This window comes from Glandiceps talaboti, chromosome 8 (genome assembly GCF_964340395.1).
Source record: "Glandiceps talaboti chromosome 8, keGlaTala1.1, whole genome shotgun sequence".
Taxonomy (NCBI): Eukaryota; Metazoa; Hemichordata; class Enteropneusta; family Spengelidae; genus Glandiceps; species Glandiceps talaboti.
Window position 1 is genome coordinate 6,028,192 of NC_135556.1, and position 16,559 is coordinate 6,044,750.

At 36.1% G+C, this 16,559-nt stretch overlaps 1 protein-coding gene across 1 annotated transcript in view; it reads right to left on the bottom strand.

The window, feature by feature from the left end:
- Positions 1-585: 585 nt before the first annotated feature.
- The window catches only part of LOC144438522 (cholecystokinin receptor type A-like), a 124,364-nt gene continuing 108,390 nt past the window's right edge, over positions 586-16,559 (bottom strand). The window contains exons 3-7 of the mRNA XM_078127582.1: positions 13,152-13,769; positions 10,737-10,993; positions 8,771-8,888; positions 6,973-7,374; positions 586-5,032 (exon numbers count right to left, since the gene is read on the bottom strand). Of these exons, the coding sequence (XP_077983708.1) occupies positions 4,962-5,032; positions 6,973-7,374; positions 8,771-8,888; positions 10,737-10,993; positions 13,152-13,650 (1,347 nt within the window). The 5' untranslated portion in view covers positions 13,651-13,769 and the 3' untranslated portion in view covers positions 586-4,961. The remainder of the gene's footprint in view (positions 5,033-6,972; positions 7,375-8,770; positions 8,889-10,736; positions 10,994-13,151; positions 13,770-16,559) is intronic.

Below are 16,559 nucleotides of genomic sequence, written 5' to 3' on the forward strand. Positions count from 1 at the left end.
AAACACCAAGAAGCCATCTAGTCCGGCTTTTGTTTTGTTGTTGCTGTTGTTGTTGTTGTTGTTGTTGTTGTTGTTGTTGTTGTAAGTTTAAAGACATGGTGAAAGTTGTGTTCAAACATGACCTGGTTTAGACTCTACGATAATGAAGTAGTTAAATACATATTCCACCGGGATGAAACGTAGTTATTTTATGTTATATCCCATGAGAACTACTTCAAGAAGAAGCGGAAAGCATCGTAGGCTTATAAGACTTCCTTTGCGCTCATGGCTTCTAGTTTCATAAATTTAATCAGACAACATTCGCAAAATACAATGATTGTGTTTGGCATTGTAAAATTCAATTGACATTAGCTCTAGGATTTACACATCTACGTGGTTTTCAACAGCTTACCTCCAAATTCGTGATGTTTTTGCTCACCTCGGTCGTATTTGATAGTTGATGGATTGGATGAAATCTAACCCAATATGTATAGTTTACCGTGGATGACGTCAACCAGGTTCACATGAATTATACATGCAATCTGAATATAAATGACGCTAGAGAAACATCTAGATGAAAATCAATATCGTTTTATTTCATCTCTATGGTTTATCTTACATTATTTCTAGGTAAATACATTTATATTCTGTTTGAAATTTAAATGTTGGTTGACAGTTACATGTACAAGATAAAATTTGAATGTAAACGTTGAACAGGTCTCTATGTATTAACCTCCGATCCATACCAAGCCTACAAACGGTCCAATAACTGTTCAAACTCCATGCAGAGCCTTATATACACTTGATCTCTTTACAAATATTAACGCATAAGTTAATAAACTTCTTGAACACATAGACTAGAAAGACTGCTCCCAAAGGATTCATCTTCGTTACTTTGATGGTATTGAATCGAAAAGCAAAGAAACAGCTCTATGTGTGTTTTGTTAAATAGACATATTGAACATTAAGGAATTACATACACTCAACGGACATGAAAACATTTATTGGTGAGTGATTTCACTTATGTAGCTCCTACATTTTCATTTAACTTAATTATAGTGTTTCAAATGCCGGTGCGTTGGCGCTTGCCTTTGTGCATACAAATCATTTTTATAACAAATCTAATAACGATAAGTAGGTTTTCATACATCTAATTAGTTTTTGAACTCCTCACAAGGCCAGTCGTCGAAATGAAAGAAAATTGTTCAATTATTTGAGACACAAGTTTGCTAAGCATTTTAAAAATAAAATTACACCCGATATAAGTCAGGCAGCAGATGATTAATATTGCTAAAGCAAATTAATTTGCAATTGTATGTGGTGTAGTATGTTCTTTGGTGTGATCTATTCTCTCATTATGCTGTTTGAGAGCCGAAGCAAGTCCTGGATGTAATTATAGTAAGTATGTTTTATAGCACTTTGAAAAATATTTAACAGTGGTCTAGCTACTTCAAACGATGTTTCTATTCAATTAGTACAGTTACTATACTTCATTAATATTTGCACTGTTCAGACCTTTTGAAAACGTCCCAAAACGCCAATGTTCAACAAAACCTTTTAATAAATGTCATATTCTTAAATCTTTGATAAGAAATGCTTAATTATGCCAAACCTGGTGACAATCACACCCAAATTTACGTTCAAGAGGTTTCACATAGGGTTTGACACTTTAGCAATCACCTTACAATCAGTGTTCTCCCCAGGGTAGATTGCAAGGATAATGGTAGATTTGCATAATAATGTATATGTCAATAACATTGTAATTAGCATAATGATCAGCATATCATATGTATGTCTTCAACATTGAAACACACTCTTGACATTTAGCATATACACACATGGAGAATGGGAACTGCCATTTCTCTTCATGTGAAAGTACTATTATAATATTTTCATTACTATAGATCACTAAAACTTAAGGACGATAGCACACTTTAGAAGCATGGCAGCCTGGGTGTCAAGGACGGTATTAACATCGTGCTTTCTCTATAGTGGGGAGAACACTGCTACAATATAATCGTTACATAACTCAAAGAAATACATAACTTTAAAAGAATGGAAAAGAAATAAGTTAATACTCAGGAGTAACACACATTTTTAAAATAAATAAAGGTATATTGCTGAATTCGTCAATTCTTTCCACACATATTGAAGACCATTGAAGTGAGATAATAAGTTACTAGGAAATACCGGTACGTGTCGTTAGTACTCGTCTATGGCACATTTGTCGTGGTTTGTCTTTTTGTATTGACTGCACGAGACAAATCAATAGAGTGTTTTCCTACATGAGCCATGCAGATAAAGATAGCTTAAAATCGATCATTTTACCTATAGCCATAGTGTAGGAGTGTTGAGATAAAACAACGTAACAGGAGAGGGGACTGGCTGCACTTTAGAGCCAACCTATTCACCATAGAATAGCATTTTTCAGAGATATAGGGCAAGTTAGAAAGAGTGGAGCCTGATATAACTTAATAGTCAATCATAATACTGCAAAGGCAGTAAACTGATATTTCCAAATCCAGTAGCCACTATTTTGGTGATATACTCGCTTGAGTCGTTTCCAGACCATTTCTCTGAAATAAGTATCTGTGTTGTTTTTACTAATAGCTCAGACCACTAGAGCAAAGCAGTAGCGGTCTGTGGTATTAGTACTCCATATCGGATGTTTACCTTCAAATTTCTTCACCATCAAATTAACAAGACTTTTTACATAAAAGGTGAAATATTTCATTATGTAAATAAGCATATATTGTTTTACCTTTAAAAGAATTTATCCAAAACGAAGGACGTATTTTACATAAAAATTGAAACATTTCATTTATGTACATACATACATTTTCATGTTTGCTAACGAATATTTACCTGTATTTGTGCATTAGTAACAAAGCGAAACAATTGCACGTCAACAATTTATTCCTAAGGGGTATGCAAGCTTCAATCATATAGTCCAAGGTATTTGGTTGTGTATATTAGAGATCTTTACAGATTATATATCATAATGTCTCATCCCTTGGCACCGTTTAAATGGCAAATATAGTCCACCTATGCACCTGCGACTTGATGAAGAGATCTTATGGCTTGAATCAATTTCAATGGTTTTGAACTTCAACTCGAAGTAAATTGTTCCTGGTGACCTCGCTGATTTTGTACCATGTACGTTACAGAAGATAATAGTTTTGAAAGCCACCAGGTAAATGTACATGTTGTGCACAAGTGCAATGCGTTGAATTTCTTTAATTGTTCAGAAATCATGGAAATATACCAAGTGAACATAATTTAGCAAATTGCTTTCGTATTTTTATACAGTAAACACTTTACGGCTATACGAACACGGGATGATTTTAGTGCCATAACCACTCCGTACCGAGGAATATATGACTGAAGTCCATTACAAGAAATCCAGATACTTGCAAAAATTATAGATGGTGTACGGTGTTATAGCAAAACCGTTAGAAAGCTTTCGCCGTCATATACATTATTTAAGGTTAACAATATCAGATGGTTTCGACTTGCTAGATAAGATTGTACATGTAATTTTACACATGAAAAAATTGATAGCTTCCATCACATTATCATTCTCTGAAACAAACTGAGTATATTACGCTTTTTAATGGACACAATTGATATACAAGTGATATCACAATTGCACACAACGTTAGCGGAATCCTAACTCCTCTTCCAAACATAATAACGGAAGGGTCATTGTTGCATGTAAGATTAATTCAAAGGCATATGGTAAAATTTATATACCCACTACGATGTTTACTCATGCCTAGTCAATATTTTTTCCCGATTCTAACAATTCAATACATGAAACCAACTGGTAATTCAAACTGAAATAAAAGTCATTAAAAGTCTGTGCCATTATATCATTCCCGCTCAAACACAATATGAATACTAATAATTCCAAAATATTTGTATGAGCAGCACAGTATAAATTTGTGCTACAGCTGCAGTGCCATAGACAATATACTAGCACATATATCGGTATAGTATACAAATGTCAGCATATGTACATGTGAAGTTTTTGTAATTCCTGTTGATCGACCCAATGTTATATGTTTGTTCGCTACCTCTAAATACTATGTGTAGATATAAATATACATATAAGAGAAAGTCGTCTGACGTACTGAAATAGTGATGTTTCACCTGTAGCATTATAAGGTCGATGACATTATCTGATCTGCAAAAAATATCACTGTGGTCATATATGGTGAGTGATTTTCTTCCTTCTACTATGCTGACATAGCTAAGTCTTACAATTTGCCAAATTTCTCATAAGAACCATGGCTTTCTTTGCCCCTAAACTCCGCCCCTAAAATATCCAATTTTTGGTGTAAACAAATTATCTTACAAAGGTTAAGATCAAAACATTGTATGTCTTCAAAGTTAACATATGTATTCTTGAAACCTCCCCGATCCTAGTAAGTACATACACACATCTTGTAATCCAGCCTAAGAAATGTTCTTTCTCTAGCATTCAAAATATCCCTTCCTCAAATTTCATCTACTGTACACCCTCCGCATACACGAATCAAAGGCAAACATTAAATAACTTAAAATAAGATGACATTACCCTTACTTGGAAATACGTGTATTATCTTGAAAAAAGTCTGATAATAGTGAAGGCATAGCTTACAAATAAGTCAAACGCATGCGATGAAATCATGCATTGAATACAATCATGATGATGCAATGTATATGGTTCATTGCAATTCCAATGGTTGGTGCATAGATCGTATGGTAACAAAGTACATAAATTGCAGCCAAACGGAAAGAAGGAAATAAAAACATTCCGACCAACTTGCTATGCTGGATTCTCTGACAATATGGCGTCCAAGTGCAGTGTCAGGTATCGGATATGACGTAAGACAGCCTTGTGAACACGAGACGTGCAGAGGATATTGACGTAGCTGGTCAGTGATTGACACTTATAAAGGGTAGGTACATGACATGGGTTGACTGACGAACAAAGAACACTAGAGCTGAACAGGTTTGGGTGTGCGTTCCGAGCCACATCGTACACTGGATGATTGAGGGGAAGTCCTCGCTAGAAAAAGAATACACAATACATAAGAAATGATTCATATATAGATTTATGACTATTCTATATTTACCTTCCTCCCTACCCCCTACCTACCTACCTACCTACCTCCCCTCCCTCCCTCCCTCCCTCCCTCCCTCCCTCCCTACATACATACATACATACATACATACATACATACATACATACATACATACATACATACATACATACAGATATGTGTGCATATCTGTCTGTCTGTCTGTCTGTCTGTCTGCCTGCCCGCCCGCGTGCGTACGTACGTACGTATGTATGTATGTACGTACGTACGTATGTATGTATGTATGTATGTATGTATGTATGTATGTATGTATGTATGTATGTATGTATGTATGTATGTATGTATGTATGTATGTATGTATGTATGTATGTATGTATAAAGAAATGCATATGGAACTTATAAATCAGTCCGTATAAATAGCTGTTAAATCCGACGTTTCGAATAAAAATTCTTTTTCAAAGGAAAAATCGACGAGATACAGAAATGTTAGGTTAAAACCTGAACATTTCTGAATGTAATGGAATATGTATGTATGTATGTATGTATGTATGTATGTATGTATGTATGTATGTATGTATGTATGTATGTATGTATGTATGTAGTTACTGGATTTTGTCATTTAATTTTGTCAAATAAGTTAAAACAAACAATGTGACGTTGAGATACGAGGTAACCTCACAAAGTGGAGGCAGACAATGCTACCAACCTATGGCGACAGTACGAACATACTGTATTGAAAACAACAAATATGAAAACGAGGCTAACTCGCACTATAAAGTACTACAATTTGTTTTAGTAAAGAATGTGACAAAAATCGTTTCATGGGGTCTAAAAAGACATTAATCAATCACTTTACTGACCGTGGTTATATTATCTAAACTAATCTTCCTATAATACAAGCTTAAATACAAATCTTATACATCTATATGTTTATTTTAGAAACCGTACTCCAGAAACCATACCAGTAGTAGACATACACGTATGTGACGAACAAGTTACATTTCAAATTCTGAAAATGTTCACAAGAAAATAGTTTCAAGATATACATATATATATAATACTTATATAAGATTAGACATTTTTAATATAATAATAAGATTTTAAAATTATAGTTTAAATGAATATATTATTATCGATATCACAACATACAATGTTTGTGACAATATATTAATATGACTAACGCCCTCTACGACCAAACGTACAGTGACTTTTGTTTTTCTAGAATTTGTGCTCGACGGGTATTACTCGCTACATAAGGTGAGTGTTTTAAAAACCATGCGAACTACACAACGTGTTGGTCACAGTCACATAATGTCATTCATTGATAGCCGTGGGTAATGACATGTCTGTTAGTAGAAGTTAGACAAATTATCATTCAGTGACCCATCACATTTTAGTTAAAAACAGAATAAATTAGCAAATCTGTCGGTTTAAAGTGCAGGTAAATTTATCAAATATTGTTAAAGATATATAATTATATTGATTATGTATATTACAAATATATTCTAAGTTAATAACATTTATATTGTTTTCCATCGCAAGGTTAATAGTCAATGGTCATTTCAATTTAGAGTATTTTGCAGTGATTTTATTAGAGAGAAAAAACTTTGAAGCCAAAGCCACTATCTTACCATATGCGGAACCTAACTCCTTCTTTGCCTATTACGACCACGACCATATATCTTGTTTTGTTTTACGCCCTCTGTGACAAAAGAGTACAGTGACTTTGTTTTTAATGTTTGAGTGATAGATGTGCAATTTTTCTTTTCGTCATGGGACAGAAACTGAAAAGTTCTAAATGCTACGCTTTCAGCTGTATGTTTTATCCAACGCGTGTCGTCGCGCATCTTGCTTTAAGAGTCCGGCTCCGCGGACGATAAAGTTGTATTGTAATTACCCGCCATACCTTGAGATCGCAGCCTTGTACTTCCGACTGCGCTGTATGTACCAGTGTCGGTTCCTGACTTGGAACAGCAGCCAAAAGCTTCTAAGAAACCCTGTCGAAACTTTTTGTTCATGAAGCAATAGGTGATAGGGTTTACACATGAAGAGATGTAAGTCAGAAGTTTAATCACTGCTGCATCCAACGCAGACACTTTCCATACCGCTTGTCTGTCGAACAGCGCCCACATGTTGAGACACCAAGATGGCGTCCAGCAAACGAAGAATAACAGAACGACCACCATCAACATTTTGACTACACGCCTTTTTGCTGCGTTATTGGAGGTACTCCTAGGGGCAGCAGCACGAACTTTCGTAGTTTTCGAGTCACCATTTGCGGCTTTGCGGGAACCATTTGGTTCTTGTTCTTCAGAGAGAAAAAGGAACACGTGAATGATTATGCAATAATGATAAAAGCCATATGTGTACAGGACAGGTAAACATCAATGGGGCGGGGGGCATAGTACTCGGGCAAATAGATTAGGGTGTGCCTCCATGGTTTCAAATCGTCTATTTATTTCTATGAATGTATTTGAGAGAAACAGGGACCTAATGGAAGATGCATACCGAGACAGTAGTACTGGTTTAGACAGCTGGGGGCGCTATACAGTGTGGTTTCCAGGCCATATGTAACGTCATATTAGTAAATGCCATGCTGAGCATAGGACATCATTGGGGGGGGGGGGGGCATAATATAAGGCCATTCTTCTGTTCTGGACCTACTACAGGTGCGGACGGGCAAGTGGATCGATAGATCGCCTTTGTGTTAACTAGTTCAACTAAATTGATTGTATAGATAGATTTCATTCATAAAACTTGACACAATGTTTTCAAAACAACAGGACACTACTTCCTTTTAAAAGTAGTTTCAAAGCCAAGTTGGTCCTCAGCCAGCTTTGTTACAGTGAACAGTTAGTCTTATATATGTTATCATTGAAAGTACCGTACATCATAAAAGTGGGAAAGACATCTTCTGAAGTCACAGCTTTACTACTTGGTCCAACTTTACATATACTATTGGCTATTCAACAAGGCAAGTGTACTCAAAGTGATTCTAATGTTCATGGGATCAGGAATAAAGTATTCAATCATGTATAACTAAAGTGAAAGTCTTCAACTGTCAAATTTCTTTTTAAAAAAGCTAGTTGACACAGATTTGATTACAGTGTAACCACTGTGACCCAGCTGGGTGTCACTGAACAGCCTTAGTAGGTTTATGATAAGTATACCACTTGTCATTTACTGGCTGAAATCTACCTTATACAACTAATTTAGTCTGACGAGTGAAATGAAGGGGATTTTGCACACTTGAATGTCCACAGCTGTATTTCTATAGCTCTGCCAGACACCTGTTTTCCGTATCCATACTGTAATCCTAACCTGACATTTGCTGTGTGCTACTGGCACTAATTATTTATTTTCAGGTTAACCAATCAAAACGATAACGAGTTTAATCTAATTTAAAGCCTCAGTATTTTGGTATTTCAGTTTCTAAACTTGTTTCATCAACAACTTTGTGTAAATATACCAATTCTTCTGATTTCAGGTGTAAACAATTTCATCAATTATTTCCTATGCTCTGTCAATTCATGTTCTACAGATTCTCAAGTTCACCCACTTCATATTCCAAATGATAATTATATTTTACCCGTATATATCAGACAGTTTGTTGTTTTTCAAAATATTACACGAAAGGCAATCTCATATATACATTGAGGGCGCTGTATATATATTTACTACCATACATGTCCAGATTGTCTTACCTGCGGATGTAGCGCGTTTTTCATAGTTCATTCCTCTCCACAATTCAAGGATAATCAACGCATAGGCTACAACCATCACAAGGAGTGGTATCACCATAAGGATAGTAAACATCAACGTCTGTCGGAAATAAAAAGGGTTGAAAAGTTCACCAGCATGCCTGCAGTGCGTGACCGTGCATATCGCTAGTATAGCAATGAGAGGATGTGAGTGACGTCATCGTATTAAGGGGACCGTACGTCTGGGTTGTGTCAAACTAAAATTTAATCCCAAACCCTATTTCCAAAAAAGAATAGCCCAAAAAACGTTAACAGATATTCAAATGCATGCCCCTAAGTGGCAGGTCACTTTTAACTTGCCAAAAGTTGTGCTTCAGGTGGGTGGAGATTCGGGAAGAAGGAGGGTTAATCTTGAAAACATGACTTGATATAGAAGGGTCCCTTTGACAAAGAACACAAAGGGTCAGTTTAAAACCATCGCTAAAATGACATCAGTTATATAGTTCTTTAGTATAGTAATGTACAGAGAAAACGTCCCATCCAGTCCTAAGACTTGTTGATTAGTTATAGGGGTCTGGGGCCCCGTACATGAAGTACAGCCTTGGTATTTTAAAAACAGCCACCACTTGCATGCTTCTTTGTGACAAGTAATATTCATCACACACAAAATAACAAAACAAGGTTGTTTGTCATTATCTGCACCGTGTATTAATTCATGGCCGATTAGGCTTATAATGACTACATAACATTCCAACATCCCCTACCCTTCCACTTAACAGTATATTATTTAGTATTCATGGCACATTAACTATAAATAGTCACACGTATTAATCATGTGCGCTATTTCTGTAGAAGTAATTCACTGAATTCATTCTGTGACCTATTAGTAACAAATAATTGATGTTATTTTTATTAAGTACCTGCGGTAATGATAACAATTCGTTTTCTCAATATTTTGATCAGTGTGTCTCCCTCAAAATAGTTTAAACTCTCGAAAGTTGGTGGTATTGGTATTTAACATAATTGTGTGTATTATATTACCGGGTATTTGCAATGCAGTAAGTGATATTGAAAACAGGTGTTGTTGTGAATTGTACGGAAAGGTGTACTTTTGTATGCAAACGTTATGATTCTGTTACATTTTACACTGCTAGCTATGTTGATGATCTGCACGCGATTCTGTTACGTTTTACACTGCTACGTTCATGATTTGGACGTGATTATTACATTTTGCACCGCTTTGTTCATGGTTTGCAACTGATTTTGTTAAATTTCACGTGATTCTGTTACATTTTATACTGTTGTGTTCATGGTTTGCACGTGATTGGTACATTTTACACTGCTGTGTTCATGGTTTGTACGTGATTCTGTTATATTTTACACTGCTGTGTTCATGGTTTGTACATGATTCTGTATTCTGTTACATTTTACAGTATTATGTTCATTATTTGGACATATATCTCTTACATATTACTCTACTATGTTCATGGTTTCAACGTGTCTATAGTGATTTCAATATATTATATTACATTTTACATTATGTTCATGGTTTTCATGTAACTCTCTACGTTTTTACACTCTAGATGTACATGATTTGCACGTGATTCGATTACACTTAAAATTATTACATATATTAAACATAATTTCTTCAGGCTTCTGACGTATTTTGCGAAGATTTGCTAAGATAACGGTAACACATGCAAAGAAAAGGTATCAATGCTAGTTACATGTTTGTGACGCTAGAAATGTAGCGTCAGTAATATTTTGTCAAACCATGCTACAGAATGTAATAATGATGGTGCGATTTCTGTCTCGCCAGACGCCGTGGACTTCACGTTACTCTCTTATTTACTTCCGTTGCAACTAGGGATTGAATGGGAGTCACATCTCTCACGGGTTATCGAAAAGCTATCGAATGTCATCAGTAATTTCTCAAAATCTATATCTCTGTTTTGTTCTAACTACTCACCACATAGACTTGTCTGGAGACGTCGGTCGGCCATTTCTCACGACATTTGTACGTATGTGGCTTATAGATTGCGGTGAGTTTGGTGAAGTATGCAGTCGGTATAAATAGGATAAATCCAACAACCCATACTGCTGCAATTATCTTGTATGCGTGAGCTTTGGTCTGCCACCCACGTGATGTCAGTGGTTGGCATATAGCAAAGTATCTTTCCATTGAGATGGCGACCAACGTCCATATTGATACAAATACGGAGCACACTGCAAATACAAAAAAAAGATAACATTTTATCATCTATTGAACAGTTAACGCTCTCGTGCTCCAATGTCGAAGCTTTTATCTTTTTTAATATGTCGTCGAAGTCATTATTTTTTAGTAAATTGTCGCTAATCATATTTCCATGGAAACGGAGTGAACATGCAATACGTAAGTGACAATCGATTCGAGTGGTTGTAACCGTTTCCTGTCACAATGGACAATGCAAACATACAACGAACGTTATTTATTTGTTAACAGAAACCAGCAAACTCTTATAACGTTTTAATGTCACTTTAAGAGAAACCTGCAAAAATTCGTACCTTTTTATTTGTTAACAGAAACATGCAAACTCGTACGGTTTACGTGCAGAAAGTGACAAACCCGTATTTACGTCATGGTCTATTTTTGAAAAAGAGAGATAAACGGTTCGTGATATATTTATTCATTCACTGCCGAAGAACTTCGTGTCAATGTTTCCACGTCATGTACTTTTAGTCATGCATGTCGTGTCAGAAAGCGATAAATAAGATACTTTAGTGCTAATTATTTATTCCAGAGATATATTTAAGATAAATTTAAAGTAACTTTGAAACACATACAATGTGGGAAAGGAGACGTGAATTAGTTGACTTGCAACTAGTCGAATCCGCCCCCCTCCTGTTTTGTTTTGTTTTGTTTTGTTTTATTTTGTTTTGTTTTTGTATGTTTTGTTTTTATATATATGGCAAAGCTGATTAATTTGAATGCATGCGAGCTTTGAAAGAACAGAAAAAATCATAAAATGTTGACAAATCAAAGGAAAAGAAAACAAAAAGGCGTATAACAGAAAAAAACCCTAATTTTAAATAAACAACAAGTGAAAAGTAACATGAGACTCAGTATTTACATAATGTGAATATGGTCCGGGAGGATGGTTAGTCTGCTGATTGGAAGATGGTTTTTGAGATCTATTTTGAAATGGCTTCTGCTGTTAATGTTGATGTTAAAACTGGGATGTCAATAAAAAATTTAAAACATATTAAAATTGTTGCAAATCTTAAGACAAAAATGCCCATCTTCACTTTCACTCAAATGTATTGAATCTATAAATTGTTAGAATTAATATTTTAAGAGAGAAGAATGAAGATTTAGAGTTCAGTGTGTTTAAAAATACATAATGGATGTTTTCTTCTCAGATAATTTCGTATCAAGATTCAAAGTAATTACGTCAGTGCTTGATGAATTGCTTTAAAAAAAACTTCCTCCTTTAAAAATGATAATCGTCTAATTTAGATATTGAGACATCTTCAAGACAAAGTCTTGGTCACGTATCTGTATTTGGATATACTGACTGTTTCTTGAAACGTAGACAAACATTAATTTGACGACATTGGGCATATTGGATTATGTTGAAGCACGTATTTATTCCCACAATTAGCGTGAAAAACAATCTACTATAACAAACAAAACAATTGGGCGAAAAGCACGTATTTCTTTTCAATAATGAACGGTAATGTTTATCCTCAATTATGTTCAATCGGAAGGTTGAATCAGTAACAGAAAATTATTGAATTGCCCTTGTTGTTGTAGACTCACTATTCATGAACTACATACATACGTATACATATGTAAAATCACGAATGCCAAAGACACTTTGATTGTAAAAACGAGATCGAACATATACTATGACTTGTTAAAAGGACGCATTAACAATTAGAGCGAGAGAGAGAGAGAGAGAGAGAGAGAGAGAGAGAGCGAGAGAGAGAGAGAGAGAGAGAGAGAGAGAGAGAGAGAGAGAGAGAGAGAGAGAGAGAGAGAGAGAGAGAGAGAGAGAGAGAGAGAGAGAGAGAGAGAGAGAGAGAGAGAGAGAGGGCAAATTTAAAAAGACAGTGAGGGAGGCGCATGGGAGCATACATAAATCAAATGGAGCTCAAAACAAATCGATAGACAGGAAAAATTTAGAAGTGGGGAAAGACTACCACAGTAATTCACAATTGAGTGCGTGTGCGGTTGGTTGAAATTGTAATAGACTAAGTGAGCCCGGCCGAATAAACGAGACTGGACGACTAAATCATGTTTCTGGCCGAACGATTCGTACATCACGATCGGAATGACATGATCACCCGTGTCAGTATCGATAAAAATCCGTTAATGTAACAAGAAAAGTGTTATTAAACCCACCTTGCATATACGGCAGAATTGTACAAAATCCTTTCCCGAATATGAAATTTTGAAGAATGGCTCCGACAATGGTCATTGGCATGCAGAAAAGTGCGAACATAAGATCGCTGACTGCAAGACTCAGTAAAAATATATTGGTCACTGTGCGCATCCGTTTGTTTTGTACGAGAGTGACGATAACGAGTATATTTCCAACGACAGCGAGGAGAAATATCAGGGAATAAAGGACCAAAGATATCCGTCCATCTATGGCCGCTGTAGGCATCTGCATATTCGGATAATCCCCGTCCGTGTCGTTGACGTCCTGTACAAGGGATGTGCAGGTATCATTTAAGGTAAAATTACATATCGCGGATAGTGATTCCATTTGAGTAGTCCTTGTGTCATTCTTACTGCAGAAATTCCACAGTTCCTTTGAGCAGTCGATATCTGTTCCAAAGTTAGAATCCTTCGTCGACGTAAGACTATCAACGGTAGCGTTGATTGCAGATTCGCCCATGGTTATTATGCACACTGATCGAACCCTCTTCAGTTAAGAGAAATATCCTATAGAGCGAAAGTGTCTTTATGTTTAGCAGGACTAGCTCGTTCCAACGTTTATCAGCGTCGATACAGCCTCTAGAAGAAAGCAGAATAGATGAAATAAATACACGAATCCATGCAACTCACCAAATCACTGGAGATGATGATGATGATGATGATGATGATGATGATGATGATGATTTCATTTAAATGCTATTGCCCTTCCTCGAGGGAGACTTACCAACAATAACCAGAACCCAAATGAAACTGTACTATCATCTTCAGTTCACGATTCGTTACTGCCGCGCTCTTCAGTTTCAGTTTCTTATAATAGTTGGTCGTTGATCAACTTATCGACCCCTACAACTAATTATTTATCATATTTTCACACGTCTGTCGTATCAAATAAAGCGGAAAATGTAACGAGGATCCGATTGCGCGGAAAATTAATTTAAAAGATTATGCATTTTTCATGGCTGATGAACACGCATATACGGCGTATGATGGACTAGCTGCCTCGACTGATTAGCCACTGGGCATCTCTGAGAAGTGACAATGTTTTATTACCGTCAGTATACAGTCACCATTGCAGGAGTATTTGAGCTACAAGGTGAATAAAAGCGAGTGTAGCATGACTGACAGAATCCTTGCGATGATGTAAAGACAAAGGGATTCGGTCACACTGCGTGTATCACAAAAATTGGCAGTGATTAAGCCGAAAATAAGAATAAATTTTGAGTGCCAAGTCGTAAAATCAGAATTCCAGAATGACAATAATTTTATGTCATTCGCTCATGTCAACCGCTCAACCGCCCTCAACCTTCACCATGACTGTTGCTTGTTCAAGTCTTGCTAAATTATGCAAATATTCGTTTCCCTATGGACTGGTGTTAGATTCACGTTTCATTGCCTTTTCGCATTTGTGGCCAAGATTTTCTGAAAATAAATTGGTATTCTGGAATCATGAAAGTGTGACCTGCCAATTACCACAACAGGAGCCTGGAAATTAGTGCATCGTGTGATCATCCTTGGGCCTTCCAAACATATCATCACTTGCTTTCTACAAAGGTACACATCTTAGGAGGCATTCCTCATCTCTGACATTATATAGATTGTCTGCATTCACACAATGTAGTGATATGAGATAAAGTTATTTTTAAATCGTTAACTGATGCACTAACTAGACATATTAAAATGACAAGTTATTCCCATAATGGATCTATCATAATTATATGATGTTTACTTGTCTTGTACAAGCGAACTTTATTATTGTCATAACTCAAACACTACGAGAGTGTGCGAGACGTCCTTGGGAAGAGCTTCAACATAAGTCTTTTCACGTTTTCGTGTTTATGAAAGTCGGAAAGAGGTGTCATTTTGATAGCGAGTAAGCTGAATCAAGCGGCTTGCTTGAAGTTCAATGGTTAGAACTATAGGTTTTGTACTAAGTCGAGTATGTCCCCCAAGAAAGATTAATGATGTGTAGAGCAAATCGTGTACTCGGTGTTGAGGAAGGCTTTATTATTTGGCACTCATATGTCAGTGGTCTGTGGTCTGAGGGTACATCTTCCATACTATGCTTATATCTGACAACCTATCATGCTTACTGGTTGAGAGACAAGCGTTACAGTAACACTGAACACAATTGTTGGCCAACATCCCATACAATTATGATCGATATCACTGAACAGACTTACATTGGCAGTCTACCCATGTGATCAATGACGTTAACCTTTAGTGACATTATGGGCATCTGTCCTAAGATCGAAACTGATATGTTTGCCTTTAGACGAAAACAAAATCAATTTTTTTAATTTCTTCGATAGAAGAGGACACCTGCAATGACGAACAAAAATTCTTTTACGTTATGTTCTCCCTTAATCCAGAAAAGACTGCACATTTACTAGGTCACAGATGGCGAACATCGTCTGGAAATAAGCTACTTAAGTGGTCGGAAATAAAGTCAGTTTATTTATGAGAAGCATTTGGATTTGCTAGATCAAGATGGCAAATAAAATGTCAATTATATGTTTATAGGCTGTCGACTCCTACAAAATACTGAGCTGTAAATTTAGAATTGTCCCAATTTCCTAGCAGACGATAAAGTGCGCGCGCAGTGTTCACATGGTTGAAAATCAGCTATTGTGATATGATATATTTGCATAATGATCACTTCTTTTCATAGCAATCAAACCTCAAAAATAGAAGAAAACCAACTAAAACACAGAATGGATCGTGAAGAAGGGCAATTCAAATACGTCATTACGGAAAGGCCGTCGGCAGATTTCTATTCACATTTCTTTCGATCGACAGTATTTATCGTCTGATCAGTAAACTAAACAGAAAGATAAGACTACTGTATTTCTCTCATGAGCAATTCTAGGTTGTTTTCAAGTCTGGGGTCGATATTTCTGCACAAAAATGAATTCATAGACATGACATGTAGTGAGAATAGACGATGAAATATGTATAAGTTGTAAAATATGACTGAGTACAGGCCATATTGCCTATGCGTTGCTAATGCTCAGTGACGGACTATACTCAGCAGCCTATCGTCTGCACACTGTAGAGTAGGCGGCCAACTTTTTAAAGAGGAAGTTGACGACAGACGAATACAGATATGGTATATATAAGGATGTCTTGCAAAATCATGCCGAGATTTAATAAATGATTGACGTGAGTGTGGAGAAAGTGAAACACAAATATTTCTTTCTTTTGGACGTCTGTTGTTATATCCTTACGTTACATGTATTTAGTAATTGTACGTGTCGACGTCTTTTTCTGACTACTACCGAGGACTATATGAAAATAAACAGCGCCATTATTACGATTCTGATTTTACGTTGAGGGACTGTGAAAAAGAATGACAAATTCCGTCAAATCCAA